This window comes from Python bivittatus, unplaced genomic scaffold (genome assembly GCF_059951505.1).
Source record: "Python bivittatus isolate LINGU-HERP-01145 unplaced genomic scaffold, Pbiv_v1 ctg000330_np1212, whole genome shotgun sequence".
Lineage (NCBI taxonomy): Eukaryota > Metazoa > Chordata > Lepidosauria > Squamata > Pythonidae > Python > Python bivittatus.
In genome coordinates this window covers 21,006,558-21,034,548 of record NW_028277058.1, presented here as the reverse complement: position 1 = coordinate 21,034,548, position 27,991 = coordinate 21,006,558, and the positions used below count along the sequence as shown (strand labels likewise).

Genomic DNA, 27,991 nt, shown 5'->3' with positions numbered 1-27,991 from the left:
TGTGATATTTTGTCCTTGATCCCAAAGCAAATCACTCCCACAAAAGGAGGACACATGCTAATAAAAAACAACCACTTTTAATATCCAAGAAATACAGTCTATGAGAAAGGAAGTAATAAATATTCAAGACTAAATAATAGCATTAAGAAAGATCATTTTACTAAGATGAAGTCAACCACAATTTGGGTTTTCACACTTTGTCCTCCACTCCATCAGAGACCCTGATTTCATTATCTCTGAATGAAAGTTTGATGCATCTTAGGATCATTTGGTGGAAGAGACACATTTGCTTTCATAATGGCAGAAACAGCTAGTTAACATGTCATAGCATGGTCACCTAAGAGATTAATCTTCAGGCATCAGCAAGACCAGCAGCTGGTAATACACTGGGAATGAGCATTGCTGGGAACACCAGAGAAGTGCTAGTCAATCACATTTGGCATTCCTTCATCCTTTCTTCAAGGGTGTTCTCCATTTAGGAATGCTTCCTCTTCTTCATTGCTTCTGCCTTGACAGCCAAGCTCTTTGCACAGATGGTCAGGACCACAATTAGGACTCCAACCAGGAATGTGACCACTGGCCAAAGGAAGCAGTGCAAAAGAACAGATTCATCATGTGTGCGTTGTAACAATACGTCATCTGGTCTGTAAGAAGAAAGACAGCAGAATTACAGGGGGGGGTTGGAATCAGCCATTCATGAACCATAAAAGATACATTGTTTGCAACATCATCAAAAACAACATACTGTAGTGATTTCTCTAAAATGTTCCAGCAATCAGATTTGCGGGGAGGAAACTAAATTCATGGGAATTGAATCTGGTATTTTGCATGTGGTTCTAATTCTCATGAAAATAAGACAGCTCACTTGTTTTGTGAATTTAGCTCCTTATCTTTAACACATCCACAGATAAAAACAATCCATCTCAGAAATACCACTGCTAAAATGCAATAGCTTCCACTGCATTGCACCAACTGGCACCTACTAACACAGTGCAAATTCCAGCATGCACGCACAGCTCCTGATACAACCTTTACATCGTACATAGTTAAATCCAATCTACTTCTGCAAATCTCAACGCATGATTAACTGTTTATATGTAGCTTTTTGCAAATTTAAAATAAGAAAACAATGAATATAGCAAGCATGGAAGACTGAATGTCCTTTCAAGACATACTCTGTAACACCTCAATTGGCAGAAATACAGTAAGTGTTTCTAAGGTTATGTCCCACACTTAGTTTAAATCTGAAAAAGGATGGATATTTCAGAAACACACTTCCAAATCATTCATCAAGTACTTATAGGAAAGAAAGAAAAACATTTTGGAATTGCCTTCATAGTCCTCAAACTTGAAGATTACTGAAAAATTGGGGGAGCTCTTAAACATGCAGTGCATGCAAGAAGACCTAAGAATATTTCTGAGCTAGAAGAGTTCTGCAGGGAAGAGCAGGAAACAATTCCAAAAACAAGAATAGAAGGGCTTTTAGCCAGCTACAGGAAATATTCAGAAGCTACTGTATTTTTTCTATCAAATTAGGTACTATAAAGGGTAGAAAGGGTAGAAGGGTGTCCAAACTTCTGCATCTACCTAATTCTTGGAACAGCATTCTCCCCAAGAGCTGGATGGCCCTGACTGTTAGCCTTTTGTAAGGGTCTGAAGATCTGGCTGTTCCCCCAGGCTTTTGGGCCAGGAAGGTGGGCATGCTTCACTGGTGTTGTGGCTTTTTGTATTGGGGACTGTTGTTTTAACCGGAGTGTTGTGTTATATGTTGTTGTGGTGCTTTCAATCTTTGTATGCTGCCCAGAATCACTGCTGTGAGATGGGTAGCTCTATAAAACATTTAAATAAATAATTCAGTTTTCTTATTTTTAATCTGTAAACAACTACAAATAAATAGTAAGTTTGCATTCCAATTTGCAGAAAGATGTCATATTTACCCCTGTACTATGTGGAGGTTGTCAACATCTCTTCTTTTAAGAATTCATATAAATTGACCAGGGATGCCTAAATTGCAGCTGTAAAGAAGAAAATTTGTGTTTGTAAAGCTCCATAGGAGAAATGAAGTGCATTGGCAGCCTTAGCAGATGCCTGGAGCAAAATATATGTCATTCTTCAGAAGCTGCCAGTTGTCCATCACTGGCAAAAATTATTGTTGTTGCAATTGTATCCAAGAAATAAATGTATGATGTCACAGCTAGCAACTAAGAGCAGGAAGACTGAAGTTCAAACTGACACTAAGCCATTGGAAACTTTCTTAGTGATTTGGAGCAAGTCTTCTCTCTCTCTTTCTCTCCCTCCCTTCTCAATCATCTCACACAGTTATTTCTGGGACAAAATTATGAGAAAATGCAGGCTATAAATGCAGCAAACAAAATTAACATGGCATACAGAATCTGCTTCAATAAATTTCTGTTTCTAGAGCAAAAATGTAAAACTGAGAAATGAACTGAGATGTTCTACACATATTAATTCAGAAGTAATCACCACTGAAAAAGAAGGGACTTCCCCCTGATAACTATATATAGGGGATAATGCCAATAAAAAAAAGTTATTACATTTTCCATTCTGAATCAAGTCCACTGGAACTTTCAACTTTTAGGGAGGGGGGCTATGGGTAAATCACAGATGGTAAAAATATGTAACTGAATACCATCAGTAAAGAAGAGGTATTTTGAATTTGACCAACTTAAAAAAAAAACATAATTGATTTTTCTTGATTGATTGGTCAAGATTGCCTGTCTGCCCATGATTCCCAATCTTAACATTCCACTAACTTGAGAAAGTCTGGTTCTGGTAAAATCAACACTTTTGTTTTATTAAATTATAGATTTCTAATGTTAGAAAATATATAGCACACACCCACATACATGGTACAACACACATGATTTCATTTCAATCTTTTTTAAAAAAATCAGGTTCAAATAAAAGATGTAAAACAAGAAAATAAATAATGAAAGCCATTAAGTAATGTGTCGAAAGATAAAAATAGATACTGTATATCAACATGATAAATAATAACATTAATTGGAAACAAATTCTGAAAAAGGGAAAAAGAGAGTCCACAACTATTTACATTTTCAATAAATTCTCAGATTTTGGAATATTTTTCCCAGAAAAAAAAATTAAAGAAACAATAATTCAGTAATAAATTAATTATGTAATTTTTTGCTTTCAAGAGGGAGCAAAATCAATTTGGATTGCATTATTCAGAATCAGAGATAACAACTACTCTCTATTATCTAATCTCTTACAAGATTTATAGCTGGTCTAGCTCTTCCTACCCAGCTGATAGTGATCAGGCTTCTATGACACCACAGTGCTTTGTGGAGTTGCCTTGAAGCCAATTGCTGGAGCAATCTGGGCTGTGGCAATGCCTTGGTTTTAAAAAACCAGGTGTTCTACCTTCTACCTGGAGGTACTGTCAAGACACTGAGGTATGCCACTTCACTTCTGCTTGCCACTTTGCTTTGCCAAAATTGCTAGAGGAACATATGCACAGAAAGTAACAAAGCATCCAATTTGCTGTGCCAACCCTCCAGTAGGTACCAGATATTCCATAGGAAAAAGCTTCTCCAAGGAGAATGTCAGCCCTCCCAGATAAACCAGACAGGAAACACGACCAGATGAGCTAATTCTACTTTATTGTAAGGCTACGTTAATCTTGCAAGTCTGAAAATAAAAATCTCCCACCGTCACTTTTAACAGCCTGATACATTAGGGCAGATCCTTTTTAAGTTTCTTTTCCCGTTATTCAGCTGAAGGCTCCTCACCCTTTTATCTGATCACTCCCTAGGCAGCATCTCTCTCCCTAATCCCTCAAGGTCATTCCCACATACTGTTGCAGAGGAGCAGCACAAATCATACTGTAGAGGTGCTTTAACAGAATGATTTGCAAACATCCAGCATGCTGACTTTATCAAGATTACTGCTTTGTTTTCCTCCATATACACAACAATGCCGAAGCATCAGATTAACAGCAAAATTCCATTGATAAGGTAACACAAATGATGTATATACAGATAAATATGACTCTGTTGCTATAGGTAGGAAAGTTAGATATGACTAGCTGATGGGAACAATTTCTCATGAATGTAGGATTGAAATATACACATGACATTTGTGCCTCACTCTTCTTCTCCACCATATCTAGAGCCTTACCTGTCAATTACAAGTTGAAGACAGCAATTCTATATGCACACCGAATATTCCCTCAGTGCAGTGACCACCTTCTGGAATTCAGAAGCAAGCCCATTTAAGGAAGAGCACTGTGCATTCCTTTGAGCTGAGCTTACATGCAGACCCATCTTCAGATTTGGGCCAACTCCTTAGTGTGGATCAGGAATTCCTCCCCCCCCCCCAGTTGTTACCTTGTGTTATCTAAACAGCACTGCTGTAGATGCCAGCCCTCCTTCCTACATATGAACAATATTGGTATTATTGCTCAGGGGCTGGGACCTGCTCAGTCCTATTAGCTGCCCGAGGTTGCCTCAGACATGTTTTTTCCTCTCCAGTCACGGGGCATTGCCTTCTATAGCAATTTTGGTTTGGGCTGGAAGGCTGGACACCTGATTTCCACAGAACAATCTGCCTGCCTAGTGCCTTACCTGTACTTTGGAAAGCCCTGATTATGAGAGGTCTTTATTTCCCTCAGTGAACTGGTCTTATGCACCTCTTTTGTAAACACATGTTTAGCACTCTTCCCTCAAAAAACAAAACAAAACTGGTGCTGTAGTCAATTTAACTAAAGAAAGAGATTCAGGTTCTGCCAGCAATTTCTTGCTGTTTCTGTCAAAATGAGAGCATTACAAATTTTCAGCTACTTATGTCAATGAGGATTTCTGCATGGACACATTTTCCACTGTTTTTAGTACTTTTGGGAGAAATACTGTACCATTTTGCCTATGTACTGTATATACTGCTTGGAATATTCCCAGATGCTGCTCGCCACTTGCTCTCAGCACTACAATCTATGTGCAGCAGAACTTTGCTGTGATTGAAAAGATTTCTGCTTACTTCCCCTGTCCCTTAGGCTCTTTCTAAACATGAAACTCTTGATCTTCTGGAAGACTAACATTCTTATAATTTATAAATAAGTAAAAATCTTGACCATCAGGCATACGAGGTGCATGGTATGAAGCAGGAGGGAGCTCTCATTATGTGCCTGCAAGCTCATTCCTGCTCCATCCCAGACCGTCCTCCACCCCACCAACTTGTTAGCCAGGATATTTCTTATGGAAGATCAGTATTAGTATTAATACTAGTTATTTATTAATAGATTTGTCAGCTATTAATAAATAACTACTACTAATATACTATTAGTAGTAGTTATTTATTAATAGCTGACAAGTCAACAGAATGAAGATGGACCATGGGATGAAGCAGGATGGAGCTCTGCTGATGTACCTGCAAGCCCACTCCTGCTCTATCCTGACCTTCCTCTGCCCCACCAACTTGTTATTTCTGGACATGGGAATATTGAATATTGATCTTCTGGAAGGCCAGCATTCCCTTGTCAAATAATAATAGTAGTTATTTATTATTCACTGACAAATCAATAGAGTGTAGGTGGGCCATGGGATGAAGCAGGAGGGACCTCTCTTGATGCACTTGCAAGCCCACTCCTGCTCTATTTCATATTTTCCTCCATCCCATGGACATTCACAAAAATACCAGTCTTCTGAAAGGCTGACATTCCCAAGTCTGAAACTCCAATAGATCTGTATTCACTCAGAAGATGGTTAAACCCTCCATTTTAAGCACATGCCCAGAGACCCCTAACCCTGCCCTGCTAAGTTATGAAGACAATTTGATGGTTGGTTTTCTCATGGCAGATGGCCCTGGATGAAGAGAGGAAATATAGGGAATCAACCAATCACTGCTTTGAAACTTTCCCATATTAAATCTGTAAGGACAGCATCAATTGCCAGCCGTATTCCCAAGGCATATTAAGCTCATCTGACTGAGAGACCTGTGGGAGCAGTGCAATTTATGCTGATATAGCTTTTCTGCTCAAGGATGGGAGGAATGCATGTTAATCTTGCCACTAGGAAGTGCTTTCAGTTTATCCCTTATAAAATTAAACCAGAACCTGCTCACTTCCTTAATCAACAATACAATATGTGTGGTTTATACCCACACACACACATAACTTAAAGACGGATTGTGATCTTTTTGCTAGGAGCTCTCTGTCTCCATTTGGATTCAGCAGCTGGTTGCCACTCAAAAGAGAAAACAGCCAACTAAGATGACAAAATAAAGGTTGGCAGATGTTCTATTCTCTAAAAGCAGAACAGCCCCTATTACAGAAAGTTCCTTTGCTGCAACAAAGCAATTATTCTAAAATGGATGACTCCGGGTTACAATGTCGTGCTCTGCAGATGGTTATTAACTATTACATTCTTTGATTTACTAAATGCTGGGCACAGGATTTATCCTGACATAGAATAAAGAATATCAGTCATCCATGGTACAGCTGCCAAGTCACAATGGAAAATAAACAGTAGACTTAATTTGGCACAATGAATGACGAGACACACACCTGCCAAACTATATTGTTGCAGAGAATGAGGTAGAGAGATACAATACATGCTTCTGTGTATACAGAGACAAATAAATATGGCATGAGTGTGTGTAAGGGTGAAAGCATATTTCCTCATAAGTAACATAAGATTGAAATCCAGGTCTGTGCCAACAGGTTGTGCAAACTCTATGGTGGAATCCCCAACCTTTTTGGGCTGCAGAGTTGCTGTTGAATTCTGAGACTGTTGTAAATGTGCTTCTAGCCTGGTTGCCCATCAACAGAATAGCTCCAAACATGGCCAGTCACAGAATGCCAATTTCCCGGAAGACAGTCCAGTGAGGCTGCATTTGCCACCCGCTAACTCCCCAAGAATAGAGTTCAAGTTTCCAACTCAACTGTGGCTAGTACATTTTCAATTATGAATTTCTTCCTGCCTCCTTTATATAAGCTAGTGCTCAGTAAAGGGAAACATGCCAGAGGCAAAAGGCTAAAATTCCAGGCTTAAACTTCCCAATAGAATTTAGCCCATGAGTATAAAACACAAAGGGTTCAAGACACAACTAACCAGATGTCTATGCAATCCATTCCAACACTGCTGATCACAAAGTAATTAAGACCAAGGCAATGAGCCAGCCCTTTGGAGAAACAGATAGACCAGCGTAAGACGCACCGAAGTGTACTGTATACTGAGAATTGTTTCAGAAAAAAACCAAAGCTAGACAAATTTGAAGAGCTGAAACAATATTGTTATTATTTAGCAGATCTTATGACACTGGCATAGTGGAGATGCTTGTCATCTGAAAGGTTCTCCTGGATCTCATTGTGAGGTCTCAGGATAGGAATAGGAAAACAGCAATGGGCACACTTTGAATGTTGAGACTATGTTGTGGGCACTGTCACAAAACAGCTACCAAGTATGAGGAGAGCCATGTTAGTCTATAGTGGCAAAAAAAATCGAAGGAGTCTGGACTAGCAAATGTTATTGAAAAACTATAAAGTTTCATGAGCTGCAGCTCACTTCTTCAGATTGATTGATTATGTGCCATCAAGTCAGTGTTGATTCTTAACAACCACACAGAGTGATTTTCTCCATGATGATCTATTCCTAACCTGGTCCTTTAGGTCTTCCAAAGGTGCATTAATTGCCCCTGTAACTGAGTCCATCCACCTTGCTGCTGGCCATCCTCTTCTTCTCTTTCCTTCCACCTTTCCCATGCATTAGAGCCTTCTCTAGGGAGCCATGTCTTTGCATAATGTGTCCAAAGTAGGATAATTTGAGCCTGGTCATTTGTGCCTCAAGTGAGAACTCTGGGTTGATTTGTTCAATGATCCATTTGTTTCTTTTCTTGGCTGTCCATGGTATTTTCAGGAGTCTTCTCCAACAGCAAAGTTCAAAAGTGTCAATACTCTTCCTATCCTGCTTCTTCAAAGTCCAACTTTCACTTTCATAGAATGTCACAGGGAATACCATTACAGATAATCCTTGAGTTACGACCATTCATTCAGCAACCATTTGAAGTTATAGCAGTGCTGAACAAATGGTACTTATGCCTGGTCCCTGAAGTTATGGCCATTGTAGTGCCCTCACAGTCACGTGATCAAAATATGGGCACTTGGCACCCTGCCTGCACTTACAACCACAGGGATGCTTCTCCCCCATCTCTGCCCTTTTGGTCATTCTGCACAGCAACACTCCTCAGCAGCAGTGGTGGTGCTGGGGCTGAAGTACAAGCCTGGTGCCTTCAGCAGTCTCAGCTGGTCACTACCAACTCCTGGGCCTCTATTTCAGCCCCAGCACTGCCACCACCAAGGAGTGCCACCTCAGGTCCCATACCAGCCAGCTACCCCAGTGCTACAGCATAAAGACCAAGCTGCCCCTGCTACCCTGCATTATGCTCACCCCACCAGTCTGCCAGCCTGCACTCTGCTCACTCTGCCAGCCTGCCATCCTTGCTGCCCGGCCACTCCCAGCTGATCTTCACCATCTGCTGCTGATGAGGCATGCCTGGCTTGGCCCTATGTGAGGTGGCTGCTCGCCACACCAGGCCTTCCTCCTGAAGCTTCTCGCACCGTTCTCCAAATAGCATGGGCCATTCTCATGATGCTTCAGAAGGTTTCTGAAACCTTCTAAAATCTCATGAGAAGGCTCCTGTACTCCAAATCACATGGGCTGTTCTCATGATGCTTCAAAGAGCTTCTGAGGCCTTCCAAAGCATTGTAAGAACAGCCCGTGCAATTTGGAGAACAGCACAAGATTGCACAATTCTGATCTTTATAGGTGTAGACACATCATGGCATCTGAAGTAGCCTTCATGGCTGCTCTATCAAATGCTAGTCTGCAGTGTATTTCTTGACTGCTCGTTTGTTTATTGTGGATGACTGATCTTAAAAGGAAGAAGCTATGCACCACTTCAATATCTTCAGTGCCAATTCTAAAGCTGGTTGTTCTACTAGTTTTGATTGGTTTGGTCTTCTTTATATTTAATTTTAATCCCATTTTTTCACCATGTTCCTTGACTTTTGTTACTAGAGCTTGTAAATCCTTTGCATTTTAAGCTATCAGAGTAATGTCATCAGCATAGTGCAGATTATTGATGTTTCTTTCTCCATTTTTAAAGCCATGTACATCTTCCAATCCAGCTTCCCTTAATAAACATTCAGCATATAGGCTGAATAAATAAGAGGAGAGTACACAGCCTTGATCAGATGCATGGAGTGGCTAGGTCTGTTAGTCAGAATAGGTGCTACCAGACTCTTTCTGAAATAACCACTATGAAAACTTTGACAAAGATACAATGGCTGTTATTTATCAGAAGGCAAATTATTATTAACCACCAGGACTCCTTTTGTTGATCTGGTGTTATGCAAGTGATGAATGAATGAATGAATGAATGAATGAATGAATGAATGAATGAATGAATGAATGAATGAGGTACCAGGATGTCGTCTTTGTCTTTTTTCTGGGGAGATGGACAAATTTCAAATAAAACACTGAATTCTTTGGGGAATGGCACCACATGTTGCACTCCAGGGTTTTCTAGACTTGCCAATGTTCTAGGTGGGATGGGATGAAAGGAAAGAAATCCTAAGCCGCTTCCTCTTTTCCACCTCTCCTGCAGCTTCAAGGGCTACAATTCAATCACTCTGCCCACTACCTTCTCTGGGTCCTGCTGTAGCCACTTCTTGATGCTGCAGCTCTTCCACTCATTCTCCAGGTCTCTTCCACAGAGATTCTCAGCCAGCTGCTGTCACCCACTGCAAACAGACTCTATTACATACGCTGCTCTCAGGACTCACCATGCTCTCTAACTTCTTCTCCTCCTTCATATACCCACGTTCTTCTCCATCATGCCCACCACACCACTGCTCTCCATGTTACCAATGTACATGGCTGTGCCCCGTATAGAGGGTGGGGAGTCTTTAAAGGGGAAGAAGAGAACACAGGCGCTTTCCCATTTCTGTGTGTTTCCCCCCTCCAAATACCTCCACCTTTAAAAGAGTCAGGTATACTCTCAGCCTACTTCCTCTTAACAAGTGAGGGTTATTTCTGTGTCCTTCAACAACAAAAAAGCAACTAGGCTACAGTGAATCACTGTCAATCCCTAAAACTGCAATTTATTTATTTATTTATCTGCCACTGAATAATCATCTAATTGGTATCTTTCATCAGTGAAGCCAAGCCAAATCAACAGTCGAATGATCCATTATCACAGCGAATTACTGAACCCACAATTAGACTTTGGGATTCTCAACTGCCTACTTCACAGCATATGGCTCCTTTTACATGGAGCTGTAATTCTGTTGTCTGGATAAGTATAACACAGGATGATCATTCTCTCATGTCTCTGTATGAATATTGCTCCCAAACCAAAGTTTGAGGAATATACAATACAAAAAGGTGAGTCAAGTCAGGATCCTTTTAATACAGGAGCCTCACACAATGCTTTTTTTCAGTTCTTCAAAGGTAGTTGGGCAACTGGAAGTCCAGTGGACCTTGTCAAGTCCATCAATAGTTGCTGCAGACTGTGCAGACTGAAGCAGTCATAATGCTGCACCAGTTAGGGTTAGGGTTAGGGAAACATTTAACTCTAGCTTGCTGCTATGCTGACTTGCTTCTCAGGCCTTGCATTGGATATTTAGTCTCTGCCAGGTCCCTGCATCTCCTTTCTGAGCCTTGCAACACCAGATTTTTCCAAGACTTACAGGTGCTCTGGGCTTCTGTGAGACTTGCCAGAGACCTGGGCTTCCCTGGAGGTGGAGGAGAAAGGAAGGAGTCATAACTGTTTCCTGCACTTCCATCCTTCCCCAGTCTGTCATATGGCTTCTGATGCTGCAACTGAGCCACTCTGGCCGCCACCTTTTCCAGACATTTCTACTGCAGCCACTGCTGTGCTCCTTGACAATGACATCATTCCAAACATTCCTTTGGCATTCTCTGGACCTCCTCCTTTGGAAATTCTCCAGCCAAAGCCACTTTCACCTATCTTGTGCCAACAATCTCTACTGTGTATGCTGCACCCAACCAGCTGTCACCAACCCTTTCCACCTTCTTCCTCTTCTTCATGTACACTTCCTCCATCATGCCTATCACACTAACATCCTCCATGCCACCACTTTATGCCCAGCAGTGCAAATGGCTAAACCCATTCAGAGAGAGAAGCCATTTTAAAGGACATTTTCCCTTCATTCTGTATTTCCTCTTTCCAGAGTTGCAACTGACCATTTTATTCTGGGAGAGCCTACTTGGAGCACAGAAGCATTCTTGGGAAAATGTTGGGTTAAAAGCTGATGCTTTACCTGGCAGCAGGCAGCTTCCTTTTTTTTTTTTTCTTCCTAATTTTACAAATCTTTAACAGAAATTAAATCCAGGTAGGAAAAGAAACTAATAAATATTGAGGAAGATGAATCAGTCACATTGATGCCTATGAAAATGTTGTTGCCTTTGTGTTATCCAAGTTGTGTTTGATCACTTTTCATCAAATCCTAGTGAGCTGCCAGATTTTTCCAGAGTCCTTAACTGCACAGAGCATCTCCATCGACTCATCAATGGACATGGTCATGTATAGTCATAAAGCTTCATAAATATGGATGACCGTCTTCTACACATGCACAATGACTGAGGGCAAAGATACTAAGATAATTGTTACCCTGAACCTCAATAGATGGCTGCTAAATTTCCCTAATGCCTGACTGGAACTGGTGGTCTTCCACTCATGCCTTTATTTTGACAATAAAATTACTGCAATGCATTTGTCATGAGGCAGTCCTTCTAAGTTTCCACTGGGGCTGCAACTCTGCAGAATTCCTGACTAGTGGGATACAGCTAATTATGTTAAACACAGAGTGACCCTCCAGTTCTCCTTTCATGAACCAAGTAAGGGCACATGTAGAAAAGTTGAAGGACCAATTTCTGTTATACAAAGTGATATAGGCAATGCATTTCAATATACGGTGGTACCTTGGGTCACGAACGCTTCTGTTCACGACCAATTCGGGTCACGAACAGCTCCGTTCGCAAAATTTTGCCTCCGTTCGTGAACACCGGATCGGGTGACAAACAGGATCCACGGCCATTTTCCCTCCCGTGACACGTGGTCGTGGCTTCCTGTAGGGAGGGGGACTCTCCCTCCAAGCAATAACCGCCTCCCCACCCGCCTTCCTGTCCTCCACGCCAGAAGTCGCATCAAGCAAGGTTAGCGTTCTCTCTCTTCGTGCTGTATTTTGTGTCATATTTTTGCGGTTTAAAAAAAAAAAACATATGGTTCAGAACGGATTAACCGTAATTACATTGAACCTTATGGGAAAATTTGATTCGGGACGCGACCAAAATTGGGTCGCGACCAAATTCGGATGGGTCAGAACGGATTAACCATATTTACATTGAACCTTATGGGTTCATTATGGGAAAATTTGAGTTGGGTCGCGACCAATTCAGGTCGCGACCAGAGTTGCGGAACGAATTAAGTTCGTGAACCAAGGTACCACTGTACAGCTGTTATTTGTAACAGGATAAGTTAGAAATCTAACAAACAACTAAGATAATAAAATTCAGTGCTCCTCCAAGCTAATCAGTGAATTTTTTCAGAAAAATGAACTAAGTTCTGGTTCATATTCCAACATTAAACCTCCAAATTCCAGCACAATTATTTCTCTTGTCTTCAACAATGGACTCAGCATTAATCAACTCTATAGCAGTTTCAACTAAATCAATGGGATTACATTAATAATCAAATCCCAATATTTCAATCAATGAGTATGATTAACTCCGAATTCAAACTAGAGTTTGGAAAAGTGTATTTCTCTTATTAGGTCTGCAGAATTTGTCTTATTCAGAGTATCTACTCTCTAGTTTTTTGCATATGTGATAGACAAATGCACAATTTTTAAATGGATAATTAAGTTATTAGGCAGTCAGTCATGTCATTCTTATTTCTTCCCCACCCCTTTCACAATAATGGCTGCACAGCCAATTCATCCAACTGATGGCCTTTCTCTACTGCTGAATTGGTGGCAGAAAACTACAGTACACTGGTATGAAACCTGCTGTTCGCACTGTGAATCCCTATCCTACCTTTCCTCCTAGGTAAAAAGTGATAAACCTTAACACTTTGAGGCTGCCTTTGAATTGTATCAGAATACAAAGGAAAACACTATTTTAACATTGGTATAGCTCTGCATGACTTAAGCCTGTCTCATGGGCTGGGGACAAGATGAAGGCAATGTTATGGGTACACAGCATAGATGATGACGATGACGACAACGATGACAACAATATTTTATAAAACCTGTAAGCCGCCTGATGTTTCCAGGGTACATTTAGGCGAGTCAGGAAAGGCCATGAATCTGAATCTGAATTTCACCCTGGGGATTTGCCGTCCATTCACGATGAGCTGCATACTCATTCCAAGGAGTGATCTGGATGCTGTAATCAACTGAGATTATGGTTTAGGCCTCTGGACTGCTTAAGATGACTATGGCTATGAATAGCTGCACTACTGCCAGCTGCAAAGAAATACAGAAGCCTCTGTATCTATCTTCAGCTTTGTTTACACTAGCAACTTCAATGCTCTTCACGCTGTTCATTACATCTTTCTGGCCAACAGGGAACATAAGAACTTTCTTGTTCCCAATATTATTACTACTAGCAGTAATATTTTAATAAACTGTTGTTTGTTTGTTTTTACTACAGAGTTCTGTTCTCAAAGGCCAGGAGTCAATCGAGGCAGACAGGGGAAAAAGTCCTACAGTCAGGATAGCAACAAGGGATATATCTTCATCTATGCAAAATCTAGCAGCTTGGCTTCCTAGGAGACAAGATTGTATTTAGACCGGAGCTCTGATTTAGCTCAACACTATTCCCAGATTTTGTGTACAACAAGCTCAGAGTATCAAAGAGACAGTGGGAGTGGAGACAACATACACAAGTGAACATGTAGATGTGCGAAGATATTTACCTGAGGTGTTGATTAAAGTAGCAAGTGAAAGGCTGAGAACCCACTTCATCTTCCCAGTAAACCTGCCAGTGCATTACAATATCAGAGTTCTTCTCATTTTCCCGTTCGCAGGGGGGGATGTATGAACACTGTGGAAACAAAAGGTCATTAAATGGCGTCTTTTTAGTATGCAGCATTTCTACTTGGATCTTCCTTAACAGTTTTCATAATTAAAATTAAACCATATGGTTCAGAAATTCAGCAAAAAGACAAGTGAGAGATTTAAATGAATACTGTGGTGAATATTACCATTCAAGAATGGTCACCGAATACTGAAATTGTCCTTTTTAAAAGAACTGAATTTTTTCCCTGTCTCCCTGCGTATGTCTCCAGCCTCTAATTTTATACAGTTACATAAAAAGGGTGTGACACAATAGAATAAATCTGTTAAGAACATAAGAAGAGATCCACGAGTCAGCTAAAGCCTTTCTAGGCACAAATTGCATTTTTATGAGAAACTCATAAAAATCAGGATAGCAGCTTAGTAATCTCCCATGCTGCATTTTAGAGTTAAGCTGGGTCTTGAGGTATATGCAATACATTTGATGAATGGGCCTTGGTAGCATTTACCCGACATGGCATTTTACATACTGATATGAAATAATATTGTATTGACTAGGGAAGCCACCCGTTCAGTCCAGAATCTGCCCCACGTAGGCAAGGCTAGTGATAGGCTTTTCCCTCCTGACATTAATTCTTCAGATACCCAGTACACAAATCTTCTCAAACAGGAGCACCATTGCTTTTTAAGTGAATCATGTCTGGTGACATGTAAGTCAGAGGGGTGACTGTCAGCCCTTCCCTGTTGGCTACTTTGGAGAACAAAGGTTTCAAGAAAAGCAAGCAGAAAAGGGTGCTGGGGAAATCTTTTGCTTCAAGGGTAAAGGTTTTCAGTGGAGGGCTTGGAATCAGAGTTGCTGATTTGTTTTTCTTTTATACAGCTTTATTGTTGCTGACATCTTGATGTCTCTAGTAACTGTCTCTAGTTACTTTTTTATCTAAATCTACTGTGTTGTGCTAAGCATACACAAGTTTGTGTTTAGTTCCATCTCAAGTTTCGAGCTGCAGGCTACGGATCTATGACCAGTCTCCTTGCAGTGTTTTGTGGGAGACTGATGTTCAAAGCTTTGTTTGTGACTTTATACTGCCCAATGCCTTATTTCACTTGCTTGTAATGGTTATGGTCATTTGACTTCCTAAGATTAAAAGGAAGTTTTCTATTTTTCTCATTTTTAATACAAATTGATTTTTAAATTCTACTTTGTGCTTTTCTGCCTCCATTCAAAAAAAGAAGGGGAATTGTTTTCTCTGATCACCTGACTCAGAGGTACAAAGGCCAGGAAGTGATGCTACAGACTTTAATTTCCTTTTTCATTACTACTGTATTGTTATCATCATCACTATCGTTATTATTCCCAGTCTACTGGTTCGTATGTGTTCAAGGTGTAGGATCCCTGTTCATCCCACATCTTAGGGTTAAGGGAGAGGGTGGAAGGTAAAACCCTCCTCCCAAGCATATAGGTGGTAGCTGCAGTAATTATCAAGAAGCTCCACCGAAGGAGGAAGGTCAGCCTGGGTATGTAAATACCGTGGATTTCTGGGAGAGGAAGGTTGACCCTCCCAATCTTTCAACCTACAGGCTCAGCTTCCAGCTATTACAAATATATAAATATAAAAGATGCCATTTTTATTTCTAATCAAAATTAGAAATTAGATACAGATCTAGAATGTGCATGAAATCTAACAGTCACCTTAGGAAATATAATCAAGTTTAACAAGCAATATAGTGAAGTCTTCCATTATCACCCTGGCCATTTCCTGGTTGAGACAAACAAGGAATTAGCAACACTGAGGGACTAGGACTAAGGAGCCAGTCTGTCACAATTTTGGGAAAGTCATCATCTCTCAGTGTAGCCTCTTCACAGAGTTTTTATGAGTCCAAAATAGAAAGAAAGTTGGGATGCCCGTGCAGAAAACCAAAGACGCATGACACAAGCCTACAGATTTGATATTCAGCACATCTGTTAGTTCACCATTAATTATAATTATCGCAATAATTTCTCTGAGTACTTTACTGCCTGATCATCAAGAATTGCTGAAAGAGATGAGTGACTCAGATAAAAGCAGAACTCAGAGATCTTTCAGGAGCCCATCAGCAAAGAGCACTTCAGAATTTCTCTTCCTTTCTATCTGTCAGGTGGAGAAGTTTCTCACAAGTCATGAGATTGAACATTCTGGATACAGCACAAGAGGTTGCAAATAGACATGGCGAGGAAATATTATATATTTTCCTAGCAGACGGCTGCCTGGAACCTTCTTTCTTTACTCCCTGCTCATCCCCACCCCAACCTCCCAATAGAATAAAAATACATTTTGTGCTCTCTTGGAGGTAAAGTCATACGTGTTTCAATGTGTGACTGTTCAGCAGAACCAGTGCCCGATTGTCTGTAACCACATGCACTGGGCATCAGCAGTGCTCATACCATATCAACCCATCATTTTCTACTCTGATAAGTATGATTTCCCCTGTCCAAATGGAGGTTCATCCCAACCCAGAAGGGTGAAATATTTTTTCAGTAAATGAAAACAGTAAATATGAAAACCAAAACAAAAGCAAAAATGTTCAACTAATTTTACCCTTGTGCTTCCCAAGGCTCCAAAGCTGTCCATCTCAGGAAGGGACTAATACACTCATATATAAAGGTCACAATTGTGACTTTAATCAGAACTGAAGCTTCTTTAATCCTATTGTTTTTTTTTAATCCTCTTTTAGAAAATTTATTCTATACTATGTAGCTTAATTTTTTTAACAAGCAATATGTATTGAGGATCTTGCACCAATGTATCTCAGGGCTCCAATGATGCAAGGCACAGGAAATAGCTTTTTGTCCTACAGTTCTGTGATACTTGCAGGAATATATGACTGGAGTTATGAGATTGAATCAGCCTGTGATACTATAGAAACTGGAAGATATTTTTATTGCTCCAAGACGTGTTTTGGGAAGATTTCAAATGGCAGTTAATTTGGTGTTTTGTGTAGGCACTTTTAATGAGCTCAAAGTACACATTTTGCCACAATATTAATTTAACAGATGGTAGATAGACCCATCGAAGAGTAAAAGGGTGAGAAGAGTTTTAGTAAACTTTTAAGTTGTCAAAAAAAGATACCAATAACAATTCAAACAATTCATTTTAAAAAATCTATCTAGCTGAATAAACTGAAGATTAGTGGTCTTCAGTTTTCCCTAATCATGCACTATGTGAGTTGAAGTCCAACATATTTGGAGAAAATCAGATTAGAGAAAACATTACTAGATGATTAATGGCATATTTAGGGAAATAGGCGGCTGATTCACAAATGCATGTCTCTCACTTGACTTGCAAGTGTAAATGAATCTCACCTTGGGATTTGTTTTTAAACAATGAAAAGTGAGCTATTTTCTAATGAATAAATAAATATTATAAATCTAACATCACAGGAACTTTCACATCATCAGTAACATTAACATTTCAAACACAGTACCTTTCAATGGACACTTACAGTAACCAATTCGAATACATCCTTCTTCAAGAAACACAACGATCATGGTTATAGTTACTGTATCTGGCTTAGTAGTCCAAAACTGCTTTTGACAGTCAACAAAGACATAATTCTAAGATCTCTCAGTAGAGGCTGAATATGCTTGAAAATCTCTATATGAAAGGAATCCTGATGGAGCAGGGGTTCCAGATCCTGGGAGTGTTTGCCACTTCAGAATTCAGTGCTATATGCTTGACATGTGAAGCTTACTTATACGCTCTTGCCCCTGAAGCAAATTCTTCTATGGACATGACTAGACTCTCCCAGAATTACACTCTACAGTTGGGGGACAATCTGTCTCTCTGAATATTCTTCCTTCCAACATTGAAGACTGGCTAGTAGAGTTTGTGTTTAGTAACACCTACATGAGAAACAATAACCTAGCTGTATCTACATTTCAGAAGAGACTTCCAATGTGAAGCAAAAGCAGTACTGTAGCTTTGGGTTATACATTATTTTAAATTTAGGCTGCAATCCTGTGCTATCATATGGGGAAATTATATAGAAAGGAGCAATGAGATGATGGCATGGCCAACAAAATAATCAGAATATATCTCCAGCAGTTAATTTTTCTAGGTTTTGTCTAATTGAATTATCCCCAATGACCTTTACTTAAAGAAATGTAGCTTGTATTCCATACTTCATCTCGTCCAATTAATTAGGAAAGCAGAAGCCAACAGGATGATTGTTTCTCTCTAATACCAGAAAAGGTGACTATTTTCAGTTCAAGGGCTGCACCTTGCCTTTGGGTGCCTTTGAGGTGAACTCAAAAAAGTAGGAGCAAATGGAACAGAAAAGTGGACAAGGCAAGTGGATCTTTTAAAAAATCTTTTAAAAATCTCATCCTCCAAAAACAGGAAGGGAATGAGGAAGGGAGGGCTGTGCACACTTTAAAATATAGGTATATTTTATGACGTTTTAAAAAGTCCTTCAATGCCTCCGAGTTCTTGCCAAAAACTCTGTCAACATAATGGGGAGCTCTCAGAGTTGCACAAGAGCATTACAGGACTACACATAGGCCATGAATTGCTCATCTCCTTTTTAGCAGATATTGTCATGTTCATGCATATGAAAATGCTTACAGTTTATTTTCTGTAAATGCCACCTTCTGAAACATTTTATTCCTTGCCATTATACCTCAAAGTCAACTCGCACATCTTTTAAGCCACTATACTGCAGCCAGAACTACACAATCAATGGAAGGAGTAAGTTCCAAGAGGGACTGGATAACTTTTTTATTCTTTTTGTTTAGAAGCATCTTTCATAATGAGAAAGGGAGGCCTTGGCCTTCAGCTCTCATCTCCCTACAAGCTTTAACTCATACATACAACTATTTTTCAGCCTTTTAGATTTCATATCTTTAACTTGGTAGCATAAAGAACTTCACTAAACAGAGGAAGAAGAAAAATAATGTTATCTCTATGCAGGGAAATATCTAAAACACAAAATAATTAATCTTTTCTTCCTCTGCAACAGATTAGAAAAGAACAACTTCGCTAGAAGAAATTTAAGATTATTTGTTAAATAGTAACAAAAGTTAAGGTATCCATGCCAGTAGGATTTAAACTATCAATACAACATAATCGTTTGACAGAGATATTTGGCTGAAAGTAGTCTTTCCTGCAGAATTTGTTGTGTGGTCATGGGCTGATGTACTGTTGTACCAGCGGAAATGGAAGAAGAAAGTAGGTCCTTGAAAAAGGACCATCATGTTAGACATCAAAATAAAACTTGTTTTGGCATCTTGAAGACTATACCCACTACCTTTCTACCAGTATTTACACCTCCAAAAAACTATCAATTTTCCCATCTTTGCCAACAAACACACTTCTAATTATCACAGCCATTTCCTATACATGGTTCTGAAAATACATGAAACTACCAATCACACATTCTTATCTTACTCCCTATTTAATGTGATACCATTCACTAAGCATTCTATTTATTCTCACACATGCTCTATTCAGCTATTTTGTTAGTTATAACTCAGATTTATAACTCAGTTCAGCAGTGATTATATGACTTCTATCATATGCTACTCTTATCATGTTCAGCAGACAACCTTAAACCCCATACTCTAGTTCCTTTCCCTGCCTTCCTTTTCTTTGATGTCCATTTTTCCCAGATCCATTCTTGACACTCCCAAATAATACTGTGTCCTCCATTCAAACCCTCTCATCATCCTTGTACTCTTCACTAATTCTCTCACTCTTACAATATAAACAATCAAATAAATCATGCTTTGCAATTCATTCCTTTTCCATGTATGTGTATGTGCATTAATTTGAAATATGCAGATCTTTCTCTATGCAGATACTCACTAATCATCATTCTCATTAATTCTTGGGCCTCCAAGAGCCCAGTCACCTTTTCTGTACTCTCTTGTCTTGTTCCCATTGGTTTACCTATATCACCAATCAGAAAAAAGTTTTGCCCATGACTGCAGACTGTTGCAACTTTCCCAGAATTAATTCCTATTTCTTCTATTATTATCATTCACTAAAGCACGACATGCAGCTGCAACCAAGTAAGAATTCAGACTTTTATACTCAGCCACAACAATCTAGATGACACCAATTCATACTTTATGGCATACATTTTAGCTCTTTCATTCATAACTCAACTTTTACTTTCACTACTCCATTCCAAAAAATTAGACTACCTTCATTCAGACCTACTATATCCTTCCCCTTCTCTTAGTTACAGGCAACATATCTGTCATATTATCACCAGTTAATTCTTTTTACTAAGACAGAGAAGGTGTAGACTTAGTCATACCCATGCTACCTTCTTGATTCCCTATTATTAGTAAGGACAACAGCAGCCAGTTTGGGCCCATTTTGGTTAATATGCCACAAAAGATAACTAAGGCCCAGTTTTACCCCAAACACATTCATTTTGTTCTGTGCAACCTCAGATATCTATACTAAAGTACCTCTTTAGTATAGATATCTTTATCTTCTACCAAGATAAGTGTGTGGTGATTAATCATGTCACTTAAAAGAAGACTCATTTGGTGCTTGCAAACAAGTTTCTATCCTCTTTTAGGAAAGCCCAGCTTTCAGGATGGACATTTCTCAGATCTGTCTGCTTTATTCAAGTGCCTGCCACTTGAATAAAAAGAACTAAAAAAGGAAAATAAACAGATGTTTAAAAAAATAATTACAAGAAGAATAAAATGGGGAAACAAAAATCCTGGCTTAGTTTTCATTTAATTATGTAGACTTATAAACCACCTGTCTTTGAGATTGGTAAGTTAATTATGTTATTATACTTTTAAACCTCCCAATCAAGTGGTGCACAAATAAATTAAAAATGTAAAACACCCTCCTTTGAAACAGCAGCAATAATAAAAAATAAACACAGCCCCGAATATTGAAATAACTACTCTATGCTCAATCCTTGTTTTCCAAGCTGCTTGAACTTCATTGCTGTTAAAACTCAAGGCAAATGTCCAATGATAATCTCCTTACAGAATTTCTAAGCCCTACTTGGTCTTAGCTCATCCTCTTGTTTCAAAATCTCAGATGAGGCAGAGTCGAGAAAAACAACCATGATGATGATGATGATGATTATGATGATAATTTATATGCCACCAGACTCCCAATGTCACTGGATGGTTTATCTATAGCATCGAGAGGATGAAGAAAACAACCCCCCTGAAGGCTTTATTGTGACAAGAACCTTCATAGTCAATAGCCAATTTTGATACCTGAAGTGAGCCCAGGCAAAGTATGTATCAATGTAGAGATTGCCTTATAGCAAATCTTACTTTGCTACCTGACCTTTCAATTGCTTATACCTACTACACTTCAGAGATGTAACTAAGTAATTTCTTTGCTTTGGGTATATCTGACAGTGAATAACAAGCAAATATTTTTCTATCACTGAGCAAAAAAGAAAACTTGTCACACTTATTCAGTCAGTGGAATCAAAGAAAAAGACTGTATCAGTAAGAAAGTCTAGGCATTATCTAGGGTTCATGAGGTTACTAAACTAAAACGTGCTCTTAACTTCATTAATGGTCATGTGCTGCTGCTTTTAAAACTCTCTAGTTTTTGTCTTTTTGCCATGAGCCCATACATAGTACGCCTAATGGGTTTGCTCAAGTCTGACAATATGCACCATGGGAAAATTCATCAGGAGTGATATATACCGTGGCTCATTACCAAGAGTGCATTCTGATAATCCTAAATCTGCAGCCATGAAGTGCTTCAAGGAATCCAAAGACATGAAAAAAATGGCAACAGTAGAAACAAAACTATTATTTATGATTAGTTACATTTGCTCAGCACTTTTCAGTGCCTATGGCACTTTGCAGTAATTATCTAAAGGTAGTTCTTATAGCATTTTACAAAATGAATTAGTATTAGTATCTCCCATGTCATAGGCTGAGAAGGATGGTGGCAGCAGGCAACAGATGTTCATAGAGAATAGTTAATCTAAGAGTTTTTCCCCACTTGCACCTAACCAGGTCGCTGACATGCCCCACCAATTTTTTTTTTTTACTGTGTCCCCATAATGTAGCTTTTTTGTGTCCCCAACTCATACTTAAGGCAGCTTAAAGTCTCAGTTCCAGTGTTCCAGTGTGAAAGTAGGGTTTTCCCTCCAAGTAGCTACAGCAGATTTACCTTGAGTACAATCTGATGTACCTCATCAACCATTTCATCAGCAGCTGCCAAGTGACCCTCGGGGGATGGGATCAGTGCCTCTTTAGGCTGCTGCAGATCCCTCCCGATCACTGTCCCCTGCATTCCGCTTTGGGAAATGGAAGAGTCCAGATTCTTCAAACTGGCTCTCCTCTCTACAAGCCATGTTCCAAGCTGAATCCTTGTCTCAGTTCCCTGGATCATACCAGTGATGGTAGTGGGGGAGACTGCACAGTGGATAAGAAGAGAAGCAGAAATTTGTTTGGAGAGTAAAGAGCCTCTGCCTCTCTTCACTTGCTGCCTCTTCCAAGCTGGGCAGCTTATCCAGAGGCTGGAAGAAGAGAAGCCACAAGTGAAGGGGGGTTGAGTTCTAACACATGGTGCCCAAATGAACTTCATTAATTTGAACTGATTTTCTGTGATATCATAAGCAGTGGTCTTACCTATCAACACCATTCCAGCTACCTAACAGATCCCTCATATTTCTAGTTACAATCAGTTATAATCCTAAAGCAACCCCTTTGAATCAGGCTCTGCTCAGCCTCCACCACAGTTGAAACAAAACTCTTAGTGCTGCTCAGCTAGAGAGGAAAACAGAAGCAAAAGGGATTTAGAAGAAATTAATATTCAGGCATATTACAGAAAAAGACCCGAGGAAAACTAGTAGGTTATTTAGATATGGATGGTCCCGGATAGTCCCGGTCTGCCTGTGGCCGTATGTTCTAACCCTTCAGACCAGTCAGTGTTTTCTGGACTAGTGCAGCCGTAACTCCCCTCACCCCGGGACGGCCACGGCTATGCCGCACGTGCTGCTACAATCTTTGCAACTTTCCGAAGGAACCAGAGATCCCCTATTTTGGGTGGGATCTAGCTCCTCCATCGCATAGGTGGTTCGATCAAAGGCCAAGCCCAAGAGACATCACGGTCCGCGTGCGGGACACGCCTGGAAGCTGCCCTGGGGCGCCAGAAGCCGCGCAAGTTCCCAGCAGCTTTTGGCCCAGGAACGCTGCGAGGGTCCTCGGGCAGGTCAGAAACAAGAGCGGCTCACCCACCTACTCCAGCGACAATTCCGAAATTCCGGGGTTCAGTGCCAGGAACTGGGTTCTCCGAACTCTCGTCCTGCGACCGCTGCCAGCAGCAGTCTCGCCCTCCTATCCAGGCTCCATGGAGACCATCCTGGTAGGCTCCGCACCCTCGGATACCCTGGCGACTCCGTGCTCCCTGCCTCAGGGGAGTAGCGCCAGGTCTTTCACCCCGACCACCGCCCAAGACCAGTCTTCCCGCAGAAATTCCGCCCGCTCCCCCTCCGGCCCTACTTCCCTAACCCCGGCTCTGAGCTGGCCTAGGAAGAACGAGACATCCTTCCGCATATGCCCAGAAGCAATCAGCACGGACGGGGCCTCCGCGCGTTCCTCGCGCTTGCTCCGCGGCGGCTAAGGCGCTTGCCTACCTTTGGGTTGGTGAGGAGCTGGTGCTCGTCCGGGTGCAGGAGCGCCCGGGCGTTAGACTCGGAGTTGTTGACGTAGATCTGGAGGCAGGGGTACAGGGAGGTGCCCTTGCAGTCGGCGCCGCACGTGAACGTGCACTCGAAAACCTCGCTGATCCGTTGCACCGACAGCACAGTGCAGTTGGCCGCCTTGCCTTGCAAGTCCTGCAGGGCCGGGTTGAGCCAGCAGAAGCCCAAGATGAAAAGCGACAAGATACCAGAAACGATGAGGAACAAGCCCAGCCGGATGCTTTTGTCTTCAGCTTCGGTGTATTCGTAAGCCACTCTGATCTTGGCCATCGCCCCGCCTAAGAACATGGAAAGCAGCGGAGCGAGGGGCGGGGGGGGGCGTGATGGGGGGGGGCTGGAAGCAACAGCAACAACGCCTGGATGTTGCTTTCTGCCCACCGGGAGACTGGGGAAAACCAGCAGAGAAAGGAAGCGCTTGAGCGTCCGTCGAAGAAACTCCCGCCACTCGTTAGTCGTCGATCCCACCTGCAGGGCTCGCCGTGGCTGGAAGTCGGCCGGGGAAGCGAACCCCAGCCAGCTGCTGGCGCGCAGATCCGGTTGCGAGGCAGGCGGGCGGGTGGGGAGAGAAAAAGTCAAGGCAGGTTGCAAATCGCCAAGGAAACAGCCCCGGCTGCACCTCCTTCCTAGCGAGGCAAGGGGGCTTTCCGGCTCTCGGCCTCCTCCCACCAAACGATCGGAGCTGGCCGGGAGCCTGTCAACATCTGCCACGAGGTAAGCTTCTTAGCAGAGGCGGGTGGCAGAGCGGGCTCCGACCTTGCTCTTCCGCCCCCTCCCACTGATTGCCTCGTGGGGCTCGCCATTGGCAAGCCAACAGGGCGAGCCGAGGGATCCGCTGGCGGGCTGCGACTCTCCAGCCAGATCTCCAGCGTCCGCCTTCCCCTCGGTTCAGGGTGAGGGAACAGCTTGGCTCAGGATTATCCGCCTCGGGGATTGAAGCTCCGGAAGAAGCGCTTGATTACTTGTTTGGGTTAGGAGCAGCGAAAGGGAGGGGACCCTGAATGGGCAGCGCCACCGCCACGTGAGAGCTGGCGAGGCGAGGCTGCACGTGCACGTCGGGAGCGTTCGGCGCGGCTATTTTGGAGGGCGGGGGCGGAGGGCGGCTTCGTCCTGCGCGAGCGGCGCGCGGTGCTTGTTCCCTGCTTGGCCGCTGACCAGCCTCGGCGTCGCACCCGGCCCGCCGAAGAGATCAAAACAAATCTACTTGACGTCGCTGAGTGCCGGTTTCTGTCTATCCATTTGGGCTGCTCGCAGGAGGAACTGAGTGACTTGAACTATGATTCATCGAACAAATCAACCCCCCTTTCTCACCAGGCACAAATGGCCCGGCTCAAATTATCCTACTTCGGACACATTACGCGAAGACCCAGCTGTCTGCAAAAGGCTGTCATGCTGGGAAAGGTGGAAGGAAGGAGAAGAGGACGGCCAGCAGCAAGGTGGATGGACTCAGCTACTGCAGGGAAGGACCTGAAAGGCCAGTTTGGGAACAGATCCACATGGAGACAATCTGGTTGTTACGAGTTGACAGTGACTTGGTGGCACATAATCATTATAATCATTACAGGAACTAGATATAGAACCATTCATTTTTAACAAGCAGATGAGTAAAAGGACCTACAGAGAATGAGCATTCGTCATCCCTAACTATCAGTGACAGTTATTTTATTTCATTATTGGAAGTACAATAAAGGTAGTCAATAATCAGTCTATTGCAGGAACTGGCCACTGTATAGATCTCCTGTCCTATGAACTCAGCTGCCTGTTGCAATTCCTGCTTGTATTTCACAATGTATGTTTAAAAAGATGCATCGCCTCTTACGGAAGCTTACGAAGCTGGAAGTGTTGGAGAGTGTCAGCTCTGGATTCAGTTAAAAATGCACAGCTCTAACAGGAACTACAATTAAACAAGCAATTGTAGCTCAAGATAGAATATTAAATGCACCTTTGCCTTTAAGGTGATCTTTAAAAAATCAAACGGCCTGTATCAAACAGAATAGTATAGTCAGGGAGACAGACCCTTTCAGCCTTTTTTGTGCTCGTACAAAAAGTTACTTCCTCTGAAGCTTGGAGGAGAAATCCAGAGTGAGGCTTATGTTTTACTTACTCCTTTTTTAGAAATGAACACTTCCTTTGTTTCTTATAAATCAAAATATATATTCTGCATTACTTCAGTGATTTCATTTTACTTTTTGTTTATTATGCCATCCTACTCTGAAAATCTGAAAAATTAACATTGTTTTTTCTTCATTTATCTCTGCAACCCTGTGAAAATTGAGGCTAATCCTTTAAAAAGAAAGGCATAAAGCTCATAAAGTACTTCTTTACACAACACCTAATTAAACTGTGGCAAGTGCTGCCATCAGAAGTGATGAATGGAAACTCTTTTCACAGGGGACCAGAGAAATTCCTGGAAGATTGGGCTGTAAAAAACACACCAGTCTTGAAACTATAAGCAGCATAGCTTAAATTCCAGCTGCTAGGAAGTAATGGTGCTATTGCTCTCTGGTTATTGCTTCCGAGTTTCCTGGATACATCCGTTTGGCCATTGCTGGATTAGACATTGGTCTAATCCAGAAGAGCTCTTCTGAAGAGGTGGGCCAAGTTGAGAGAGTGCCCAACGTAATGCCATGCACTGTAGAGAGGACTGTTTTTCCTCACATTTCTGTGATGGTAATAGCACTGTCAAAATTGGGGGAGTCCTGAGCACAATCTGCCCTCCTATCACCTTTCTCCCTTATGCATCGTTGCTGTTCCCAACACTTTGTTTGCTCCTCACTCACAATATTTATTCTTTTTTTCATCACTCACTCTCTTTTTATGCTGAGGGAAGAAAGAAAAAGTGAGTTGGTAGGAGGGTTGTTGCAGGGAGAAATAGGAACAAAAGGCAATTGGCAGCTTGGAGCCTCTCTGATTTTCTTCCCTGACAGCATCACTCTGATCAGTGATAGTTGCAGCCTACATCAAAAGGTTGCAGTCACTCCTTTCTGTTGCTCCCTCTTCTTTTTGCTTTCATGGGCAACAGCCCTCCTGCAAAAGAGAAAGGTTACTTTTGGCAGCCATTAACTGATAGGGGATGACTTTCAAAATTACAGCAAGAGTTGCAGATCAGCTTCCTCCTACCCTAACCCATAAAGCAATCCAGCTGCATCCATAGCAAATGCAGTGATGGCAAAATTATGATACAGTGATGTCATCAGGTATATGCCACAATTATGTATAGGTAGTCCTCATTTGGTGACCACAATTGGGACTGGCAACTCAGTCGTTAAATAAAACAGTTGCTAAGTGAAACCACAACTGTGCTTATGATCTTACTTCAGCTTTCTTTTGCTTTACAGACCTGCAAAGGTCATAAATGCAAGGATTGGTTGTAAAGTAACTTTTTCATTACCATTGTAACTGCAAAGGTTGCTAAATGAGGATGTCACTAAAGAAGGACTATCTGCACTTGCATCCTAATGTCTTATGCAGGTACATAAGTCTCAGCATTTGTGTAAGTATGTCTTCACACATTTCATAATTTCCCCCCTCCCAACACCCATGAATAAATTGGCTGCTTTGCAAAGGAATCAGCTACTTGATGCAAATTATCTGGCATGACTTTAATTCTCTATTGAGAGAGAGAGAGAGAGAAAATGTGAAAGACATCACACGTATGTAAGATGGATAGTACAAATGAGTCAGGAAATGAAATCCTGCAGTGAGAGACCAGGGGAACTGGGTAAAAAGACAACTGAGTGGAATACAATAGCACTTGTAAGTATCTGATAGGGTGCCATGCAGAAGGTGAAAACTTTTCTCAGTTTATATGATAGTCCTTCAGGTTTGAAGAAGACACGCTGTTGTGCAATTCATCTATGAACACAGAGGTGACTCTGCAATCCCAGTCTGAAAGTGCAGAGACTGGCACAATGGAAGTCCATTGTTGTAGTAACTGTGGGTATTATTCTGTGATGCCGGTCACAGTTTTCTATCAGTTTTTGGCGGTGCCTTTTTCAAAGCTGGTGGAGGCTTCATAGCACAGTGCTCGCTAGTGGGTTCTGTCAGCAGCTGCAGCTTCTAGTTCCCTTGGCTGAATATCACAGTGGTGTAAGGTTTCTTTCACAGTGTCTTTGTAGCAGTTGCGTGGACAACCTCAAGGACTCTTCCCAGACTCCAGTGCACTATAGAGCAACTGGCAAGGCATATGGTGGTCATCCATTCTGATGACATGTCCCATCCAATGCATCTGGGCTC

At 41.5% G+C, this 27,991-nt stretch overlaps 1 protein-coding gene across 1 annotated transcript; it reads right to left on the bottom strand.

Annotated features, from left to right (window-relative positions):
* On the bottom strand, positions 1-27,469 carry KCNMB4 (potassium calcium-activated channel subfamily M regulatory beta subunit 4). Its single transcript, XM_007422934.3, has 3 exons — positions 23,693-27,469; positions 13,975-14,102; positions 1-644 (listed from the first exon to the last, which is right to left on the bottom strand). The coding sequence occupies exons 1-3, from the start codon at positions 24,044-24,046 to the stop codon at positions 476-478; spliced, it is 651 nt and encodes a 216-aa protein (XP_007422996.2). The 5' UTR covers positions 24,047-27,469; the 3' UTR covers positions 1-475.
* Positions 27,470-27,991: the final 522 nt, after the last annotated feature.

What these genes read in the sequence shown, in the direction of transcription:
- KCNMB4 (XM_007422934.3), bottom strand. Translation starts at nt 24,046, where the DNA reads ATGTTCTTAGGCGGGGCGATGGCCAAGATCAGAGTGGCTTACGAATAC. An exon ending in AGCTCCTCACCAACCCAAAG is followed by an intron (nt 14,103 to 23,692) that starts GTAGGCAAGCGC and finishes TTGTTTCCACAG; the next exon opens with TGTTCATACATCCCCCCCTG. An exon ending in TACTTTAATCAACACCTCAG is followed by an intron (nt 645 to 13,974) that starts GTAAATATCTTC and finishes TTCTTCTTACAG; the next exon opens with ACCAGATGACGTATTGTTAC.